This window comes from Calonectris borealis, chromosome 2 (assembly GCF_964195595.1).
Source record: "Calonectris borealis chromosome 2, bCalBor7.hap1.2, whole genome shotgun sequence".
Lineage (NCBI taxonomy): Eukaryota > Metazoa > Chordata > Aves > Procellariiformes > Procellariidae > Calonectris > Calonectris borealis.
The window spans coordinates 25749321-25771294 of NC_134313.1; the positions used below are offsets into that span (position 1 = coordinate 25749321).

Sequence of the window (21974 nt, forward strand, 5' to 3'; positions counted from 1 at the left end):
GAGGTTAATTATTATTCCCAGAGGTAATTGGCTTCCTGAGGCAAGAACTGTTCTTTCCTTGTATGTGTGGCGGGCTAATGCTATTGAGCTTTTATATATGATGAAAGCCCTTAGCAATAATAAACCACCTATATTTTCAGGACAAACAAAGTAGAATGTGACTTTCTAAGAGGAGTATTTTATCATTTATGAACTCCACTTCATATATTTATGGAACATTTCCTTTACCAAAGCTTTTTATGACAGCATATGCACATACATAACACAGGGACATCTTATCTGTTTACTAAAAAAAATAATTAGAAAATATGGTTTGTTGAAGAGTGCACTGAAGAGACAGAAACCATAAAGCCACGTGTGTGCACCAGAGGAATATAGCTGTATGCCTTCTGGACCAACTCAGTGCTGTGTCGCATTTACCTGCTCAAATCCTTGCTAACTCAAGTGGTGTGCAGGACAGACTTTTCCTGGGTAACCGATTCTGAAGATGACCACAAGAATTGAAAAATATGTATTATTATCTTTGTTGGAATCTTGAGGCTATTATGTTGGGAACACTAAAAACACATTTCACAGGGCTTCATTAACACAGTCCAGATTAAGGATGCTAACAGGAGGCCTCTACCAGCTACAGCTCATGTGAACCCACCCACAACTCAAACAGGGGCCTTCCTTAAAGAACAACAGTTGAGGCTCAGCACCCCTAAGTACAAGCAGAAGCTACCGTCTGTCCTCTTGAGGGGAGCAGCAAGAGTGGCAAAAGTCCCCTTAATAGTTAACTTAGTAGCAAGGAATGAGCTCTACCTGCCTCACTGGTAATCTGAATTTGTTGCTCTCTTCCAGCCACACATAGAGTACTCTGTTGGTGCTGGCAGGGTTGCCCTCATGAGCCGTGTTCCTTGTATTTAATTCTAAGAAGTTTGGAAACTTTGTAGCCATGAGCATAAAAGCTTACTTTCCATTTTTGAAAGGGAAGCCAGGATTCTGAGATAATCACGAGATCTCGGGAGCTGGCGCCCCCGGCCCAGGACTGCTTGCTGATGCAGAGATCTGGCCTGGCATGGGTGTGAGTCTTGGTTAGTTGGTGATCATCCCCGAGATTGAGTACGTAAGCCAAATATGTAGAAATTTATGTTAAAGGTTTTAAGTTTACAAACATTTTAAATCCAGTGATCTGAAGTTTGTTTCTTCATGTTGTTTATGCTGACTCAAAGGCAGTGTGATTCATAACATATGGGAGCTAGGGGACACTTTTGCTCTGTAGAGCTCTCATGCTGTCTTGACTTTCACAGCATTAAGAGCTACACAGTTCTTTCACTCATGCTTTATTTTATTAGCAAGGCTCAGAAGATACCAAGTGTAAGGAAAAGTGGCTTAGATTCAGGACATGCACCTTGAAAGAGAATGATTTGATATAGTATTTGCTCATTCCTCCCTGACTACTACTCCTGAATCAATCTCTATGGTCTACCATGTCCAGTCACTTTGATTTTTCCCTAATTGCAACCTGATGGAATTTTCTCTCTTAATTTTAAACTAATTTAAAGCATTTACAACAAAACAGAATGCAGTTAACATGGCAGAGATGCACAGAGGTGTGAGAAGTCTTGTCTGTGGCCTCTGCCCCTTAGCGTGGGAGCTGCATTTAATGCCACCCTTGGTTCTTGCCTGAGCTATGTTATAGGTACGCCTGTGCCTAGCCTTGCATTTTGCTGATCCCGACCTGCTGACTGGCTGACTTGATTTCCTGAATTGACCTTAGATCTCTCTTGACACTACGGACTTGTCTGGTGATCATTGGACTGTTGGCTGAGCCTGGTTACTGCCATAGGACCTGTTTTGTTCTTCTTCTTTGGGTACTGTGGGACCAAAGGCCTTGTCAGAGAAATTACTGACCCTGCTTGCCTTGTAGCCATCTTTGGCTCCCAGCTTGCACCCCCCTGCAGAGCACTGTACTTTTGTGTGATATGTTAAAGATCTCCTCCATTCCACAGAGATTCAACATGAAACCACAGATGTGCCTGCTGAGAGTTTCTGGTCAAGATCAGAGGGGAAATGACACTGGGAATGTGGTGGTGGAGTGTTTCCAACAAAAAGACAGCAGCACATGGTCAGACTGACAGTTTATATAGCTCAACGTGCTGTCTCAAGCAATAGATACCTAAGTCAGAGGATAGAGACAGGACAAGCCTGAAGTACTACTTTCTCAGAACACCCTCTCAGCTTCCAGCATTCTGCAGATCATCAATTTAAACAGGTTAAAATAATTCATAGAGTTAGATCATAAGCTAAAACCCACTCAAGACATATACAATGTTTATGCAATTTTAAGGTCTTTGTTCAGTTCAAACTGGGGGAGAAAACACTGCTTAAAATCCACATTCTTAAATTGAAGAAATTAACAAAAAATTGTCCTTGGGCAGTGGAAAGCACTTACACCATAGTAAGATTTCAAAAATAGATGGATGTGGAAGCATATGTGGAAGTATAAGAGAATTTAGCCAGCCCTTAGCTGACTGATACGTGACAAATGGGTGAGTTCATACAATCTACGAGCAATGTGAACCAGTACAAACTGTAGTCTGGCCCTTGGGGAGGCTGGAAGTTCATCTCCCTTGACTCTGACCATCTAAAAATTAGGTGCCTAGTCTGGCAAGTCATCCAGGCTCCCTGCACAGTCAAGAAAAATACAGGCACTTCCATAAATTTGTGTCAGAGCTGTGAGCAATTGCCTTCTAGAAGTGTGTCTCTCTTTCCCTTGATCATAAGGTCAGATGTACAGCCTGGATAAGATGCTTTCTTTCGAAATGATATCAGGTATAATACACAATAGGTTAACATAGTCTCTCATCATAAAGACTGAAATGCCCCCAAGGCTGTAAAAAGCACAGAAATGCAGTGCTATATTGATGCATTTTTTGAGAAATAACATTTGAACACATTACTCAATAATATGGGCTAAATTCACCACTGGTATCAGCAGTTCCACTCACCTAAAACTAATGGAGTTTGTCTGCTTACGACACAACAGTAACATTTCTTTATCAAGGCCCATATTTATGAAGAAAGGTAACTAGGAAGCTACATTAAGGTTTTTCCTTCACATTTCCTGAAAGTGAGTTATGACATTAAACACTGTGGAGGTTTTAGCTTGTTTTCCCAATTATGGGAAGCCTTGGCAAGAGTACTTTCTGGTCTGTCAGTTCCTCTCCGCTTTATATCCACTCCTAACTCTGGTAATGTTTGAGCTTGTTAGCCTGGTATCAATCAAATTTGACAAACAACAAACAAACAAAGCCATGAAGCTATTATAACCTGGTGGAAACATAGAAGCTTGGTAGAAGATACTGATGTTGCCAGAGCTTTGGCACACTATCAAAGAACTCACCCTTGAGACAAATCCGTAGGAAAATAGGCTGCAATGTTTCCTCTGATTGTGGAACTATTCTATTTAATTTTAGCTTGTCCTACAAACCAAGCTGATTATAAATTGTCTTGTACAGAGTTGTCTACCCAGCTAGGGAGATGATATTTTAACTGAAAAGTCTGGATAATCAAAGAGACTATCAAGACAAAGCTTTGGGCTTTTACTGCTGAAAAGGAGCCTGGTTTCATGTTAAAAGCTTCCTGTTCAGAGGAAGGCCCCCTACCCTTAGCCCCTCCCCCAAAAAGCCAAACTACCCCCCAAAACAACTTGCATTGCTTTCAAGACCTTTGGCTTCCAGGGCACGCCAACATTTTCTATACCCGACACATTACTCAAGTGTTCCCAGGACCAGTGGGAGTATTACTGCGGAGAACTGGAAGATAGAAGTACAAACTGTTCATAATTAAACCTTATCACAACTTACTTCTGCAAGTTCTTTTGTCTGGATTTAAAATGAACCCTAGGCGGCATCTACAGTAATAGGAGTCCTCAGTGTTAACGCATTCATGTTGGCAACCTTGGTTATCCAAAGCACAGTAGTCTACAACTGAAAAAGAACAAGACCAACATGTACAATTAGAAAAACAAAAGTAGAACTATTACGCATAGATATTATGGTACCAGTTACACACAGTAGCTATAAAGAAAGGAAAAGCTGACATAATTTCTGTCCTGAAGAGCCTTTCTGTAAAAAGCAGTGCACTTTCAATACCAGTTCGTAAATCAGATTTTATATGAGTCCTGGATCATTTCTCCTACCCTTTGAACATTTATCAACTCTCGAATTGTCAGGACCCTTCTCAACATGTTTTCTCATATCTGGAAACCATGCCTCAGTCAGTAACTCTGTCCAGATGTTCACACTGTAGACCAGGGCGTAGCAAAGTTAGTTTGATTTAGTTGTGTCTTCTGTCTCTCCAGTCCCAGTCCTGGAATTGCTCTACTTTTAGTACTTCCCTCCCAGCTGTATTAGTTCTCAAGAGCTTTCCCGTAGCCTGAGTATATAGAAGACCCATGGCAATACCTTCTACGCCGAGGACTGTCACAGCACATTCATTCTCTCTAACGTGCTCCAGATTCATCCTGTGCAAAGCAGCTGCAGCTATGAAGCCTGAGAGCTTCAGGCTGATACTCACCACTGATATTTTGCTTATATAACGCCTTTTGTATGAGTGAAATAAAATATCATAGCTAATCCAGTCACTTATTTAATGTCTGGTCATTTATTACACAAACCCATATTTACAAGATAGATGGCCAAAGGGTAATAAGGTAATACTTTAGAGTTTACTTAGTCAAGGCCATTCAAAAGTGCTAAAGAAGTTAAATGATTTTTTTTTTTTTAATTTTCTTTGCAGGTTAAGCTGTTTCTTCACAAAGAAAGTCTTAGAAGAAATCAAAGATAAGTCACAAAACAGGTGTTCTGTCCCCAAAGAGCTGCCAGGCCCACATTAGGCAAGTTTACCTGATTCTTTCTGCAGAAGACAGTAATGTGCTCAGCTTCACATAGACATTTAACGAGACAGGTTCCCCTTCTTTGCCAACTGAGTAATTTTTTCATTACTTTATACTGCTGAGCTTCCCAAATTACTTTAAGAGGCAGCAATTTGTTTTAATGAAATCAGTTCCTTCTTCAACAGCCCTGACTTTGCAAATCATGTGTATACTCAGGTGTGCTAAGATATTTAGTCATGGTCATCTAGTCAGGAAAGCGGATAATCCATTTAGTTACTTTGAAAGAGCTTCTTTTAACCCTTCAGAATATTTGTGTTGAATCAAGTCAAATTAGACTACTTACTGGCTACTATGTGAGTCCATTTTCCTGGCAAGCACCTTCCTGTTTCCAGATTGAATAGCTTCATATAAAAACGTGTTTACTGAATATATATTTCAAGGATATAATGTGTCATACAATTAGTCAGCTTTCTCTTAAAAATTCTAACCACATGTATATTTTCAAGTGTTTTAAAAGACACATAAGAAATAAGTAGGCCAAAGAATATATCATTTTTTTCTATCTAGCATCATACTTGGGAAACAGCCCATATGGATCACTCCATAAAGTCACCTCCTTCTCTGTATTTAAACCCTAACAAAATGCATTTCTACCACAATACCTGCAACTGCCCGACTAATAATTATAAAGATGAGAATAGAATAGAATAGAAGAATAGAATAGAATAGAATAGAATAGAATAGAATAGAATAGAATAGTTCCAGTTGGAAGGGACCTACAACGATCATCTAGGCCAACTGCCTGACCACTTCAGGGCTGACCAAAAGTTAAAGCATGTTGTTAAGGGCATTGTCCAAATGCCTCTTAAACACTGACAGGCTTGGGGCATTGGCCACCTTTCTAGGAAGCCTGTTCCAGTGTTTGACCACCCTCTCGGTAAAGAAATGCTTCCTAATGTCCAGTCTAAACCTCCCCTGGCGCAGCTTTGAACCATTCCCACACATCCTGTCACTGGATACCAAGGAGAAGAGATCAGCACCTCCCTCTCCACTTCCCCTCCTCAGGAAGCTGTAGAGAGCAATGAGGTCGACCCTCTGCCTCCTTTTCTCCAAACTAGACAAACCCGGAATCCTTAGCCGCTCCTCATAGGACATTCCTTCCAGCGCTTTCACCAGCTTTGGTGTTTGAGAGACAACTAAAGAGGTCTTAGAATGCTTTATTATCAACATCTGAGCAACTATGACCCTAAGCACTTTCGGAGGACAATCTCTTGAGGGAGGAACTGTGCCTTCTTATGGCTATGCAGCTGCTAATGCACTACGGACAGAAAGGAAAAAAACCCAATGAAATAAATCACTAATTTTTCCAGGCTTGCTTTTTTCCATTTATAGCCTTCTGGGGACCTCTTACTCACAGAAGTAGGTTTAAATAATGTCTTTCCACTAACACAGTTAAAAGTGAGAACATTTTCTTGACAGTTGCTTTTGGAGATAACTATTATTCCCTTTTTTCAATAATTTTTGTACACAAATTGCCCTATTTCAAGGTAGGCTTAGTCTTGCAGACTGGCACTAGTAATTGACCTACAAATTCATTTCACTTTTAGCTTCATGTTTCATTTTGGTCGTACTTGCTTAGAAGGGAAATGTGTCAACAGCATTCCAGTCAGCAAGTAGGTAAGTTGTCCATGGAGTTAAATCTTCCTGAAAAGACTGAGAAAAAATATAAATCTATATTTCTTATATTGAAGTACTGTAATCCTTTAGTTGGTATGCAGAAAATATACACAGTTTGTATAAGAGCAAAGCAGAATAAAATTTTCCTAATTTTTTAAAGGTTTATTATTTTCATATTTCTGCACTGAGTCATGAAATATACACTAGAACGTGAACACTTAGAGATCTCACTGTTTTTAATGTTAGCCCATGCCTATTTCAATAAGAAACTTTTCTAAAGGATGAATTAATATCTTTTTAGTGAGCAAGCAATTAATTCATTTGTCATCTCCCCATGTTTGTTCCACCCCATGTTTTTCCTGCTTGGAATTAGTTGGTAAGTGATGAGAGCCATCTTTTACTTCTGGTTACCAGTTCTGCACTCTGGGTGCTTCCATTGCTGTGGAACAGCATAGGTCACCTTTCTCTTGTATTGCTGTTTCAGTCCTATGATGTTTATATAGGTTATTCAGGCTTAGGAGAATGAAGTAAGCTAAGGAGAAAGGTAGAAGAAAAGGGTAGGAAGAAAAGGTTACAGAGTAAGTAAAAGGCATAAGGAGGATGAAAAAGAATATGGGGGAAGAGTAGAGCAGACTCATGGAAGACTTGAAAGAACCTAGAAAGCAGCCAAAAAAATCTAGCAGTGCCAGGACTGCAGAGAGGTGCCAGCAGCCAAAACACTGCCAGAAGAGGTCCCAAGCCCAACAGCTGCAGCAACACAGAGACAGTCTAGCACCAGTGCCAGGAAAGAGAGGACAGCATGTCCAGCGACACCAAGAAGGTGGAGAGACTTTAGTGTCCAGCAGCATGATGGAGAAAGAATGGCTCATTACCACCGAACTTTAACTGACAGGATTTTGTTCATGTGAAAAGAGGGCAGTTAACATGAAAAACTGTTTAAAAAGGCAAAGTGATAGTGCTCTGCCAGCCATACTTATCACTGAGCAGACAGTTTCAAATATTGTTTAGTCTACAAATTTAGAATCATAGAATCACAGAATAGTTTGGGTTGGAAGGGACCTTTAAAGGTCATCTAGTCCAACCCCCTGCTGTAGGCAGGGACATCTTCAACTAGATCAGATTGCTCAGAGCCCCGTCCAACCTGACCTTGAATGTTCCCAGGGATGGGGCATCTACCACCTCTCTGTGCAACCTGTTCCAGTGTTTCACCACCCTCATTGTAAAAAATTTCTTCCCTATATCTAGTCTAAATCTACCCTCTTTGAGTTTAAAACCATTCCCCCTTGTCCTGTCACTACGGGCCCTGCTAAAAAGTTTGCCATCTTTCTTATAAGCCCCCTTTAAGTACTGAAAGGCTGCAATAAGGTCTCCCCGAAGCCTTCTCTTCTCCAGGCTGAATAACCCGGCCTCTCTTAGCCTTTCTTCACAGGAGAGGCATTCCATCCCCCGATCATTTTTGTGGCCCTCCTCTGGACCCGCTCCAACAGGTCCATGTCTTGTGCTGAGGACTCCAGAGCTGGATGCAGTAGTCCAGGTGGGGTCTCACCAGAGCAGAGTAGAGGGGCAGAATCTGTTCACAAACTGTGTGTTGCAAACACTCAGAGTGGTTGGCCATTCAGTGGTCACTTTGAATGGATACGTTGTGAGCTGCTGGTTGTGAGATTTTATTTAATTATTGCCATTCAGGTAACTGGCTGACACGTGTCAGTAAAACAATTAGTACTGCCTTTGATCCTTAACCAGAGAAATTAGCCCATCAGAAAGGACAAAGAGAACTTAATAAACCTGCCTGTGAAATGAGTTTTCTGCACTTTCTCATTTACTTTTGCTGGAGTTACAATTTTAGAAGTCTTAGATACCTTAGAGAGAAACTTTTGGCTCTTTGAGAGAACCATGATGTGTATGCCCTGCTGAAATTCTCCCTTCATTCTCTGGATGAAGAGGAGAGAGTAACCTTAGTGAAGTCACTGCTTTTTGCAAAATTGTCGTTGTACTCAGTGGTCTCTGTCATAGGTGTACATCAAGATCTTTCTTCTGATCCTACTCATTTGATAATAAATATTTCACAGAAAGGAACGGTTAAGTAGCTTAAAAGTAATGAAAACTGAGAGTTATCACTACTGGTTCAGTACTATACATAAGTCTCCTTTACAAGATTTTCCAGCAAGGATGATTATTCATTGGTGATCACATCTGCAGAAGCTGTACATTCTCGGTAGTAGCATATTCCTCAAAAATCTCAAATTGTTCAAATCTGAAAAGTCAAATTCTGAAGACTGACAGCTAATAGGATTTGCAGACAAATTAGCATCAAAACTGCAAATTACCCAGACAATCTTTTCCTGTTCAGGAAATGTAGAGAGGCTAAGTTCTGTATGGGTAAAACATAAATTAATATACATTGAACCATTCACGTGCATTAGTAAGAAATGAAAAAGTTAAATGGTCGAATAAATGCAAAAGAAAATTGAAAAATAGAAGTGCTAATAATGTGCTTTAAAATCACAATTAATACTGCTAATTATTGCAGGGATATGAATAGCATGAATTCATGTTTTTTTGCTAAACTAGGTATAAATGAATAGAAATCAAGTGGAGAGGAAAGACAGCTATAAAATGCAAGATACCATAATGAACCCATACATAAACTGTATTTTGAAAATAATTGAAAATAATTGAGAATATGAAAGCTTCAAATGTCATCAACAGAGCTTATAATAGGCCTATATCTCTCCATGCCAAAGAGAGTCGGTGAAGAGGTAGAAAAAAAAATGTTAAAGATGTATCACACCTCCAAATAGCACTCTTCAGACTTTGCAGAGAAATTATTAACAGGCAAAAAACAAGCGCCACTGTAGGAAATTTAATGGCATAGAAATATTTTGAAGATTTTAATAAGAAAAACAGACTTTGTACTTATTATAGAGGATAATATTAGGTTTGACATACGAAGAATTTCACCAAAATTTATTTTTATCCCTATGATGCTATGGTAGCTACCTTCCCGGTAAGAATATCTTGGGCTCTAAAGGACCCTTCGCCTTAACAGAGAGAAAATAGTAACAACAGCTGATGACACTAAGCATGAATATTTTGGATTAGAATATATGGTAGAAAAGAATTGGGGATGAAAGAACCTACCAACAGAAGTCACGGATTTTCTGTCTTAGGATATAGTCAAACCAATAGCAAAGAAATGTATGCTTTATCCTAACACAGGTAAAGGTCATGAGTATTAGCTAAGGTTATTGGATCAACTTCTGTAGAGTGTTAGATGTAGAAATTTGGGCCAGAACATCAAACAGGCCTTCTTGCCTTAATAGCCATTATTAGCTGCATTTTCAAAACAATTCAACTTCAGAAAGCAGGTTCTTAAAATGGTGATTTAAGAATTGGTAATCTCAAATTATGCTGAGCATAAATTATGCTGAGAAATTTAAACACTCCTATACTGAAATCATGAAGCTACAAGTAAGGGAAACATTTCTGAAGAGTAAGAGTGAATGTTCTTCAAAACTGTATATGTTATCTTAGGTCTAAAAAACCTCAAAACCTCATTTGTGTGTCCCATGTGAAACTACATCCAGAAAGTTCAGTTCCATAAACTGTCATCTATTTTGCATCTCAAAATAGGATTATCCTGCAAGGTAATAGCTTTGTAAAGGTAATAAGAGACAGATTATATTATGTTAGAGTTGTTTAAAATTACAAGAAAGAGTAAGCTGTTGGACAAAAGCATTGTGATGGCCTGTGGCAGATATGGGGCCAAGGATTCACTTGGATTCACTTCCATGGGATTTCAGCATGGGTTTGAAATTAAGCATGCATTTAAGTGCTTGCCTGAAGAGAATACTAACAAATAAGGCAATTTTTTTTCAAGGACTTACTAGGGTTTTTTTGTGGTGGATACCAGAAGACAATATTTTCCCAAAATGTAGCATGGGATGAAAAGTTTACGAGAAGGCTAATAGGCTAGTGAAAAAGATTATCCTAAAAGTATTTTCTGTGTATAAATGGGGTATATACTTATATGGTAATAGAGAGGGAAGTATGTTTTTTGTTAAAAAATTATTATATTGTATTTCCACACTCACTCTTTTGAGTTGTAATTCTTAGAGCTGATGTTTCCTTCTTTACTGCCCATAGTGAAAATTAAAGGCATATAGTAGATGGGATCTTAAGGGGGGCTAACCTTTCCTTAAAGTCATCTTTCAAAAAAAAGTTTGAAATCTCTCCTGGCATGACCATAAAACCAAGTGAGAAATGGCAAGAAATTGTCCATTTTCAAGTTTTTCCATGTATAACTTCTGTCTGAAAAGGAGCTACCAAGTTTGTCTGGCTTTGTTGGTTTTTAACGGCCACATATATCATGCCAGTACATTGCTGGCCACCTACACGGATCTAGAATAAAACATCTGGTGTGTTGTTTCAAAACAGCAATGTTACTTTCTGTGTGAAATTAGTTGGAACAATTTTCCCAAGTCACCATTCATTATCAGTAAAGGCCTACGAACATGACAATATATATTCTTCCTTATCTACCACTCATATAGGAGAAGAGAGCTTCCCATCATTGTCTATGGCTAAACTGGATATTAATTTACATTGAATTTCCCTTTGGTTTGTGTCAAGAGATAAATGTGAATTGCTAAACTCATACTTACCGACACAGTTCTTTCCATTTGCATCAAGCTCATACCCTTCATAACACTGACAGACGTAAGACCCAGGTGTGTTCACACAAATCTGCTCACAGGCATGTTTCTCCACAGCACAAAGGTCCTGAGCTACAAAACATAATTGCATGAATATGAAATTCTTTGACCTTCTGTAATGCACGGGTAGACTATAGATCACAAATAAATTTCAGGAAGCTATGAACAGCTCTTTAGAGATGAGCTCATTTTAACATAGATCATGCCAATGTTCTGTCAAACAGTGAAAGTCTTATGCCAGCAGGAACAATCACTCAAAGCTGAGGAGCTCATTCCTTCCGAGCTCAAGGCGACGACTATTGATGGGCCAATGATGCCTAGTAGAGTTGTTTGACTGTACGTTTCTCTAAAAAGTTTGAAGGGCATTCTTAAGTTTTTTTTGAAAAAAAAAGTGTTTATTATTTGTGACTTTTTTTTCTTCTTTGCATAACCCTCCCAGATAAATGATGATGAGGTTGGAAAGGGAAAGAAAAGGAGAACACAACACCAAAAGACTTGGGGATATTTAATTTCTGAGTTTTACAATTTTTCAGTTTTGTGCAAAATACCATAGCAAGTTACCCCTCCCGAGAAAAGATCTCATTAGTAAAATTACTACAACAAACGAGGTCAGTTCAGCAGCTGGCCGAATGAAGCACATTGGGCTTTCTTTTCAATAGACTAAAGCTTTCTGAGAACCCCAAGTTTCCCCAGTGAAATCTCTGGAAAGCAGAGTACTTTGTGCTGCTCAGGATCAGGCCCAAAGACTGCTGAACACATAATGATCGTTTACAGCTACAAAAAAGGCTTTTGGAACGCATTTGAGGAAACTAGCCAAGCAGATAAGAATTTTCTTTTATAGCTGTTTGCTTCATATCAAGCGGCATGATGAACAGCATAAACAGTCGTTTAACTTTCTTGTTCCAGTATAAACACCCACAAATAGATAATTTTCCAGTTTGTTTTAGCTACATTTTCTCTTTTGTACTATTTTGTGTATTAATGTAAGATTGAACATCTCTAGAGCAGAATGGAAGAGATTAAGTTAAACAAACAAATACAGTGTAATGAGTAAAGAATAGCCATTATCTGACACAACCACCCTTCTCTAGAAAAGTTAGACCAGAGTACATGAAAGGAGCATCCTTTGCATGGATGCAAAACCATATTAATGAAATAAATGTAAGAATATTTCAAGATAACAAAAGAACTTTTTTTTTCCCCAGTTTTCTTCTGGAAGATAACCGAGTTGCCCCTGGTTACTATCTGGACAAGTTACTAAAGTAGTTGGATTCACTTCATGTGAGATGATAAAATGGTTCTTTCTTTGATTGTTGCTTCATCGGTGAACTTACTACACCAATAGAATTCAAATGCAATTTTATGTAGTTACAGTGTACCTCTGCAGAGCTGTATATAAAAATTAGCTTGATGTATTTCAGAAAAGGTTTATAAGAACTTCATGTACACAAAACAAGAAAAAGAATTACAACTTCACCTTTTCAGACTCTTTCCGATGATTACCATTAATTATATACTGAGCTCAGTCCTTCTTTATGAGCCTCAAAAAAAGGGTATGTGATGTTAAGCACTTTTTGGGAGCATGAAAGAGAAAAGTTAAGAAAGATAACATACTGCTACAAGTCTTCTGATCAGCATTTAGAATGTATCCTTGTTTACATCTGCATATGTAGGAGCCAGGGGTGTTTATGCAGAAGTGGTCACAGCGATGCTCAACTGTACTGCACATGTGGGGCACTGAAACAAAAAAAGTAAAACATTATTAACTGCTGGTCTTACTTACTTGTGGTCACAACTTTAAAAAAAAAAGGTGTAGAAAATTTTTGTGAAGTAATTTAGAAATTTCAAATTAAGTGTTGACAGTAAAGACAAAAATGGAAGCTTAAGCCTATAAAACTGCAAAAAATTCTTAACAAACAGAACTATTCTTTAAAAAAGTAGGAATTTAGGTATTTTCTGTCTGGTTGACATTGGTGGCATGTTTTTGGACATGAAATGACATGTGGAATGGAGATATAAACAAAATAAAAATATACAATAGAGCTTCTGGAAACACTGATTACTTGGTGGTCCCAAGAAAACAATGAAACAAACCTACCACATTCAAATTTAGAAAATAAATGGAATTTAAGTACAAACTGTTCTAGAGGACATTCAATTTCTTGAATGAAGAAAATCACCACACAGCACTGAAGAAGAATGACTAGAAAACAACTTGATGAAGTATCTTGCTTGCTTAGTTATTAATGTTGAGGAACATATAAGCAATACATGACGACACTGAGGTCATGCATCTCCAAGATTCAGTAAGTGGGAGCTGAGCTGAGCTGAGCTACACTCCAGAATATAAGTCTTTCAGAGTCTATTTTTAATCTATTCCTATTTTATGTCTCCAATAGCAAGTAGTAAAATGCAACAGACTGAGACAGTAAGAAAGAAAAAAGAGTGGGCCCATTCTGTCAAATTCATTGCTGAACTATTTTTCTTCAGATCAGTATTTGGGAATTAAGAAATCTTCCTGAATTTTTCTTTCCACTGGAGCATTGCTTGTATGTAATTTTGATAATACATAGGTCAATTACTTCTCAGAGAACATTGTGTGGAAAATAATCTATTTTGCTCAACAACAACTAGGGATTGATGTGCTCCTTATTGTGCTAGGTCGACAAAGCTCAAAATTTATGGAATAGATATTAACAGTAATCTTCTAGCAGCCACAACAGAAACCTGATAAATAACTTAACATGTGGTATGTGTGGTACTTGTGGAAAAAAAAATGTGGTTTTGAGATACATACTATGTATCTGGTCTTTGAAATGGTTACCAGAGTTATGCATTTATTACTAATATACAAACCACCACAATTCCCAAAACTCTTAATCAGCTTTTTGGATCTCATAATTTTCTGCCATAACAAAACTTCTCAAGTACTTTTATTTCTGTGAATACAGACCAGCTTGGACTTCTTGTCTTTTCATCTTTCTGTCATTCTGAAAATGAAGTTTATGACCTCTAAGAAGAAGTTTCCTCCTGGCTATATTTCACTAGCTTTCAACATCAGGTATAGCTTGTTATGACCAAAGAAGCACTTTCAAATATGACAAATTAAAAATACACTGATTTCAGTAGTTTAAGCATTAGAAAACCTTACCATACACTAATGCTATAGAATGTGAATCTATAGAACATTACTACAAAAACAGTCAGTCCTCCCATATCAAAAGAACATAAGGTTGCAAAACAGAGTACTAAAAAATGGAAAAAAAAAAGAAAAAAGTAGTATTCAATGATAGGCGTCCCAATAACTCAGTCCCTTCTGAGAATATATTGTTACCATCTGTTACCAATCTTCCACTTTCTTATACTACCACATAAAATTTTTTCCAAAGTGTCTCTGTTGCACCCATTTCAAAGAATCAGTGGTACTCTGGTCATCAGTCAGATTTCTGTGGTGAAGGAGGCTGCTGTCTGTATGATTTCTCTAATCTCATTTGTTGCAGGAGGTGTTTGGTGGACACAGCCAGGGACTGAAGTAATAGAAAGGGTGATCTCATAGCTAAGGAATTTGAATGTGAGCCTTGTGAATTAGATTTTATCTCTGTTTATGTCATGGGGTCCTTATTTGACTTTGGGCAAGCCAATAATATCAGTATCTTCAAGCAAGCATCAACCTTCACACTGTATGTGTTCAGCTGTATGCTGAATCTGTATTTGCAAGAATGCAGGGCTCTCTCAGCTACAAGTGAAGGCTGTAGAGCTGTGACTGGTATGTTATATTTGTCTAAAAATGCTAAATGCCCCAGAAAATCAGAACAGGAATTGCACTGAGTCAAATATTTAAAGTTAGTGGGCGATCTTGACAGACTTAACGCTGTTTCTGTGCCTCCGTTCCTCCAATGTAAAATGGAGATGACATCACTATCTATTTTACAGGAGAATAATACAGACTTTATTTGCTCCTGACTACTCCATCCCAATTTCTGTCTTTCTCACTCTTCTTCTATTCAATCTCCACCTCCTTTCCTGGATTCTGTCCCCATTTCTGTTTCTCTTTTTCTGAGTTTTCAACTCTTGTCTCACTCCTCATGCCTCTGATTTCCCAGGATACTGTTTGCTTCTCTTTCACTTTGCTGACTGGTAATAAAAAGAGGTCCCTGGGATTCCCTGGCTTCAACTGCTGTTTCTGACACCCCCAAATCTTTAGCAGCCAGAGGCAGCAACTGTAGGGAAAGTCTGACTTAGCAAAGGATGGAGCACAGCCAGTTTATATGGATTCTTCTGAGAATATAGCTGTTAAGCACTGGGTAATCTCTGCCATCCATGGGTAAACAGTGGTTAATTTGGTTTACTTTTTATTTTCCCTACAGAGCTTCATCACTTGGCCAAGTTTTTCTCTTATCTTCACAGGAGCAACGAAGACACATTCCCACAGACATAAGGGCAATCCAGACACAAGGACACAAGGACAGCTCAGGTGCCAAGGTCTTTTCCCACAGCAGGAAGCCCAGCAGACTGCATGCCAGGAGACTTGACCAGAGGGGTGCCTTCAATTGCTCTAGCAAAGAAACAAGGTGTCCAGATGTTCGACTCAGCTACAGTGACATTGCCTCTCGATCCACACTGGGAAGGACTTTAAAAAACTAACTACATTTCCTGGGAGGAATGTAGGTGCTCTAGGAAGCAGAGGCTATGGATGCTTAGATTGCTCTCTTGAAAGTCAGCAAGCTGAATGCTGCTTCACAGCCCAGACTAAATAAAATACCAAGGATCCTATCTGCAATTTAGTCCCTTAAGTTGAAATCCACAAGAATCTAACAGCTTAAATTCTCTGTTGCATCTGGGCCTGGGTTTTCAAGTGCGTTTTTGGATCTCACCTTCAATTCCTGACACAACAAATGTTGTGGAGGCATCCCCTAAGAAAAGGAGGCAGCAGCAATCCTTGTCACCTCCATACTCCTCCATCTGCAGGGGGGGGTGGTTTTATTGAGGATCACATGTATTTGGATTAAAAGTGAGCTATAAAACTCTAATACATTTCCTGGACACTGGCTAGCCAGAAAAAAACAAGCGGTAATTGTACTGGATTTGTTTCTAAAATGCAATTAAAAAAATCCAATAAGATGAAGTTTTGAAGCATTTGCTGTTCATTCCATTTAAACTTGCAATCCATGTTTAGTTTACTCTTTCTCGGTTTTTAAATGTGTCTTACTATGCCAGCTAATAATATGGCAAGGAAGAAGAGAAAAAATCTATTATCTGATGAATGTCTGTGATGCTGTTTTGTGCTGATGCAGTTCAGCTGGAGCCCTGTTGCTCTTTGAAACAATTTTGGAAAGGACCAAGTAAGGAAAATTCTCCAGACTATCCTGATAATAAGCCTCAGTTCTTTTCTGGCAAAAGCATCCCTAGAGATGAGTGAGCATTCAATCTCACCATACATTCTTTTTCTGGACTCTGCTGAAAATGTCTCAGCTTAATGCCAAATACATGAAGATCTTTCATATTTTTCTCAGGAAAAACTAAAAAAGAAAATTATATTAAGTATACAGGTTGGAATAAAATGAATTATGTATGCCATGATATTTGTAAAAGGTAATTTCTTATCAGGGAATTACAGATGGAAGCGATTTCTCTGTTGTAAATTAATACCTATTAAAATATTATTTACTTTATTGTATGAATGATTAATATCACTGTAATGGTTTTTCCTAACTTTCTGTATTTAAAATGGATGGAATAAAACCACTACTATGTCTCTGTGTCTCACTTCCAGTCACAAGGCATGTGCAGAGATAATTGTTTGCACAGAATTAATATGTAAGCTTTGGAAGAGGAATCCATAAACTCCATAGAATTTTTTAAATAACCAAAAGACTGTTTATCAATTTGAAGTTTCAGTACTAAGGGAGATCAGATTTAAAATCAATAGATGAATAATATTTGAATAGCAAAGGGTTCTAAATTTATTGCTATTATGCAATGAATAGGAAAATCATGATATGTGTTTGTCTCACTGCTTATGACCACTAGGAATTAGATCACATTTTATGGCACTTAGCAGCAGAATTAGTTTTTCCCCATATGTATGACTGCTGTTCTGAATGTTGTCTGGCTACTCTCCCTTTTTTTCAATATATATATTCTAACAGATAAGGTTTCATGTAAAAAAAAAAAGTTTAATTATAATGCATAATTTTTTTTGTGTTTTACTTTCATCTATGCATTCAAATCTATAGATAAAAACCTTACCACAAAGTTTAGTCTGAAAGGCAGAGGTCAGTGTTTCAATCTGACTGAAATTAGCAACCAGAAACACATGCTCTTCATGCGGTTCACTCCCAATGGACTTCAGCGTGTTCATATCTACCCTTCCCACTCCAATGGCAAAAATCAGGATTCCTGAGTTACGTGCTTTAGTGGCAATCTCTGCCACTGGATCCTGAGGTCTCCCATCCGTCACTATCATGATAATTCGGGGCACATTCTGCTTCAGAGGCCGAGCTCCTTCTGACTCTGAAAATGCGATGTTCACTGCATACTGAATAGCAAGTCCAGTCATGGTGCCAGTTGCCAAGTGCATCATCCTCTTCACTGCCCTTTCGATATCCTGCTTCCTCCTGAATGTCTTCAGTGAAAACTCATGTTTGACTGTGCTGCCGTACTGAATCAGACCTACGCGGGTGGCATCAGGACTGATGTCCAGAAACTGCAAGATGGTTAAAATGAACTCCTTCACTTTTTCGAAGTCGTAAGGACGTACACTGCGAGAGCTGTCAATGATGAAGACAAGGTCCAGACGTTTGTTGTTGCAAGTATTTTCTGGAAGGTAAAATGAAAACAGAAATACTTTACAAGAATTTCAAAATGCAAATTGGTTCAGGTTGACCTGAACCATGATCTCAAACACGCTGTCTAAACAAACGCCCTGACAAGTGCTGGGAAAATACAGGAAAAATAGGAGCTGCCAGAACTAAGGCTACTTGGGCAATATAAATTTGGCCTCCAGTAAATAACAAAAGCTGCCTGTTACATGATCAGTATATATATACATTTTTTTTTTGTGAGATCAGTGCCCCGAATGGCTAATGGCAGTGGAATGGGTAGATACTTGTGCTGTACCCTGTTTTGTCGTTGTTGAGATTTTGACTTCATACCCCACACAGGATGGAAACCCCCTCTGAATTACATAGTTACTATTTCAGAGGGCTGCAATGTGACGCTTTTTGTGGCAGTGCGGAATTTAGAAATCTAACACTCCGATAAGGCAGGGTGGTATCAGTCCTCCATTACAAACAGAACACAAAGAAATTCAGGTCAAAAGCATCTGTTAATTGCAGTGACCAATACGAGATGTGAACGGACTGATTTTTCAGGGAACTTGGCATTAAGCAGCACTTCACATGTACAAAGTGCAGCTCTCAATGACGTCAACTGCAGCTGTGAGTGCTCAGCACTTCTGCAAATCAAACCCCATGATTTCAAACGCATAATTAATGGCCATCTGGGAAAAGTCTCGTCTATTGGACTAGCTCAGCATCACGCAGAAATTCTGTGGTTGCATCAGAGAGAAAATCCTGTTGTCTACAGTGGCACTCAACTTGGCCAAAAGACTGCTCACACCCTTCCTGAAATCTTCTATTTCAGCCATCAGCAGTCTTTTTTCCAAGAGCTGCTGAAGCAGAAATACCACAGGGTATGTCTATATCTCACAATTGCACAGGCAGGCAGGCCAAGCTATCATGGATAACAGCAGAAGTGAAGGCTGGCTCCCTTCTGGGCATGCTACAAGCTTTCTGGAACCCTGGGTCCATCTTCTGGCTTCTGCTCAGCATCCTTCTTTTTTGAAAGAATATGAGACATATGCATGAGTTGCATGATGAGAATGGATAGGGACTGACCATTGACAGAAAGCCAGCACATGGCAGGCTTAAGGCAAGCAGGGGGAGGTCAGCCACGAGCCTTGCCACAGAAGGCAGCACACAGCAAAAGATTAAAAGAACTTTAAAGGGCTTAATGGGATGCTGGTGAAGAGAAATCAACTGAGGTTTAATATTTACATTAAAGACCCCTCCAGATAGGAAATCCCTGAGCCACAAAAGCATGGCAGTTGGGGGAATATCTGCAGGTAGTATTGTCTTGTCCTTAGACTTTTTCATATGCATCCACTTTTGACTGCTGTCAGAGACAGGACACTGGGTTAGATAGACCTATGGCTTCAATCAGTGTGTCTGCTCATGTTCTTAAACTCCTGTGGCTATGAATAAACCTGTGAGGTAGCTAGTCGCCTGTTTGTCTGCCTGGCTTGAAAGATTAAAGATGGCAAGAATGCTCATCAAACTGCAGTGGCATCCTCATTTTACTAAGTTGAGATACCCCTAATCAGTAATCTCCCTTATTGCCCAACCCAATTCAATTCCCAGTGCACTCTCATCCATCTTGTGCACTGAATGAGGCAAACGCTCAGTGGAAAAGTAGTATTTGACTGTATAATTAAAGGTCATGTCATACTGCACAAGTACAAGTGGGCCAATCAAAGACTCAAGTGGAAAAACATCTGTCTGTAGACAAGCCTTTACATGAGTTCACTTGTGACTGCTGATGAATGCTAATCATGTACTTCTGCCAAGGCAAGGGGTGAGAAAGATGCCTGTTTTCACTTGTTATCTCAGAGGCCTCTTTCACAGATTACCAAGAACATTTGTGGGCATTGAATAAAAATGCTCTCTGATGACAATAAAAATGACTGCCTGGATTTATTCATGTGCAGTCCACAGTATGGCTTTATTCATAAGCGTAGGAATATGCTCGGGTTGCTTATTCTTTCAAAATCTGAGGATGTTGAATGCAAGCCAAATTGAGCAGAAACAAAATTCCAGTTCTAATGGGATACAGATATCCTGACATATTAACTATTTTCCATCTTATTATCGTAGTGGCATATCTAATTATTAATTATTTTTACTAATATAACATGAAATATTCCAGCACGGTTGTAATACAAAGATAACGCTAAGATCTGATTTGTGGGAGCAGAGCAAGGGGAAAGAAAGATAACTACAGAAAAAAGACTAAGAATATGTGTGTGTGTATATGAAGGGAAGGACAGAAAAGGGAGAAGGGTAAAATGACTGCTGTTTTATTTCCCTTATGTCAAAACTAGAGCCGTGGTGTTGAATCCTTTTAATTTGAATGTAAAGAATTGGACTGCAGTCTGAAGAGACTCAGTTATGTATTTTGAAGTCAGGCATGAATCTTGGTGGGAAAAAACTTGGACAGCATTCGCGGATAATACTACCAGAAACACACCCCATTGTGCTAAATTACTTCAGAAAAATCTATCAGTCTGAATGTAATACAGTATATTTCAAAACTACTTTCACTAGCAAAATTCTGTCTATAGAAATACCAAACATTTACAAATTAAACTGTATTTAAAATTTTTGTCTTCTGACTTGGTGGGAATTTTTAATAACCTTGTAATAATTAAAGCTGATTTAGCTGAGATGGGCTCCATGAAAAATAAAATGTAACTGTCTTACTAAGCAAAACTCCAGCTGGGTGGTATTTTGAGGAGTGGCAATCAGTAATGACTAACAGATCTGAACACTCATCCCCTCAGATAAACTTTCAGTGATACCTTTTTAGCAGTTGCGTGCTTTTGCACTTGCCCTGTAAACTATAACCTCTTCCTCTTACCAGCTCTCATTTTAAACAGGGAACTTTCTCACAACTTTGGCAAACATCCTCGTACCCAAAAGTAATTCCCTTCCACTCTTATGAAAAGTGACATACTTATTGAAAAGAGCTACTCATCCATAAACGTGCTTCTAAGTCAGCAGAGGTTTCGTATTGCCAACATGAAAGTTAAAAAAACCCTCAGTGTGAGCTGTATTATCCAAAGGCAAGGCCAGGAGAGGCAAGGGAAGGACAGACAAGGCAAGGGAAGGAAAGGTCAAGTCAATAGTAAATATGTTTCTCTCCTCCACTCAATATCCAGTTTGTCTGTAAATGACAGTTATAGTGATGCCACCTTTGCAAAATTAACAATGCAAGGAAATTTCAGTTCTACTTGGAAGAATCCAGCTGGGATCCAATTACCGAGAGATACATAAAACAGAGCTTAAAAGAGTATTTCACATTGAGCATCTTAATTCCCTCTAAAGCTGAAAATTCTATTAAATTATTTTCTCTGATCCCTGCAGGTTTCTTTCTACTCTTTTCTCAAAGCAAATTATGCTCAGACCCGAACCCCTGCTTTGGCTTTGACAAAGCTCACACTGCTTTGACTTTGCTCACCCACCCAGGGTCTCTGTCTGAGGGTGCGTTTGTACCCTTGCAGCTTATTTCTAACTAATGCTACATTGCCTGAATATAACTAAAGCAGCACCAGGGAGTTTTCCCGGGCATTGGAATTGACTCTTCTAGGCTGTTAAATCATTAGAACAGTTCCTGGTATTGTTTGTCCTAGGACAATTAACATTTTCTCAAACAATCCTCAGGCATGATATGGGAAGTAGAATGAGCCAGGGACCCATCCTAATAAGCAATGTGGATGCAAACACTCTGCAGGCTCAGGGTATTCAGTAGCACAGACGCAGGCCGTTTTAACCGCCGGTCTCAGTGCTAGAGAGCAGTCTAAGATACAAACTAAGCTCAGAGGCCAGCTGGCCTGCATCCACAGTATTAAACTCACCTTCCCG

General features: G+C 38.9%; 1 protein-coding gene across 3 annotated transcripts in view; it reads right to left on the reverse strand.

The window, feature by feature from the left end:
- The window catches only part of MATN2 (matrilin 2), a 70521-nt gene that overhangs the window by 29227 nt on the left and 19320 nt on the right, over window positions 1-21974 (reverse strand). For all 3 annotated transcript variants that reach the window (XM_075141400.1, XM_075141401.1, XM_075141402.1), the window contains 4 exons: window positions 17524-18093; window positions 12889-13011; window positions 11224-11346; window positions 3852-3974 (listed from right to left, as the gene is read on the reverse strand). In XM_075141400.1, the coding sequence (XP_074997501.1) occupies window positions 3852-3974; window positions 11224-11346; window positions 12889-13011; window positions 17524-18093 (939 nt within the window). The remainder of the gene's footprint in view (window positions 1-3851; window positions 3975-11223; window positions 11347-12888; window positions 13012-17523; window positions 18094-21974) is intronic.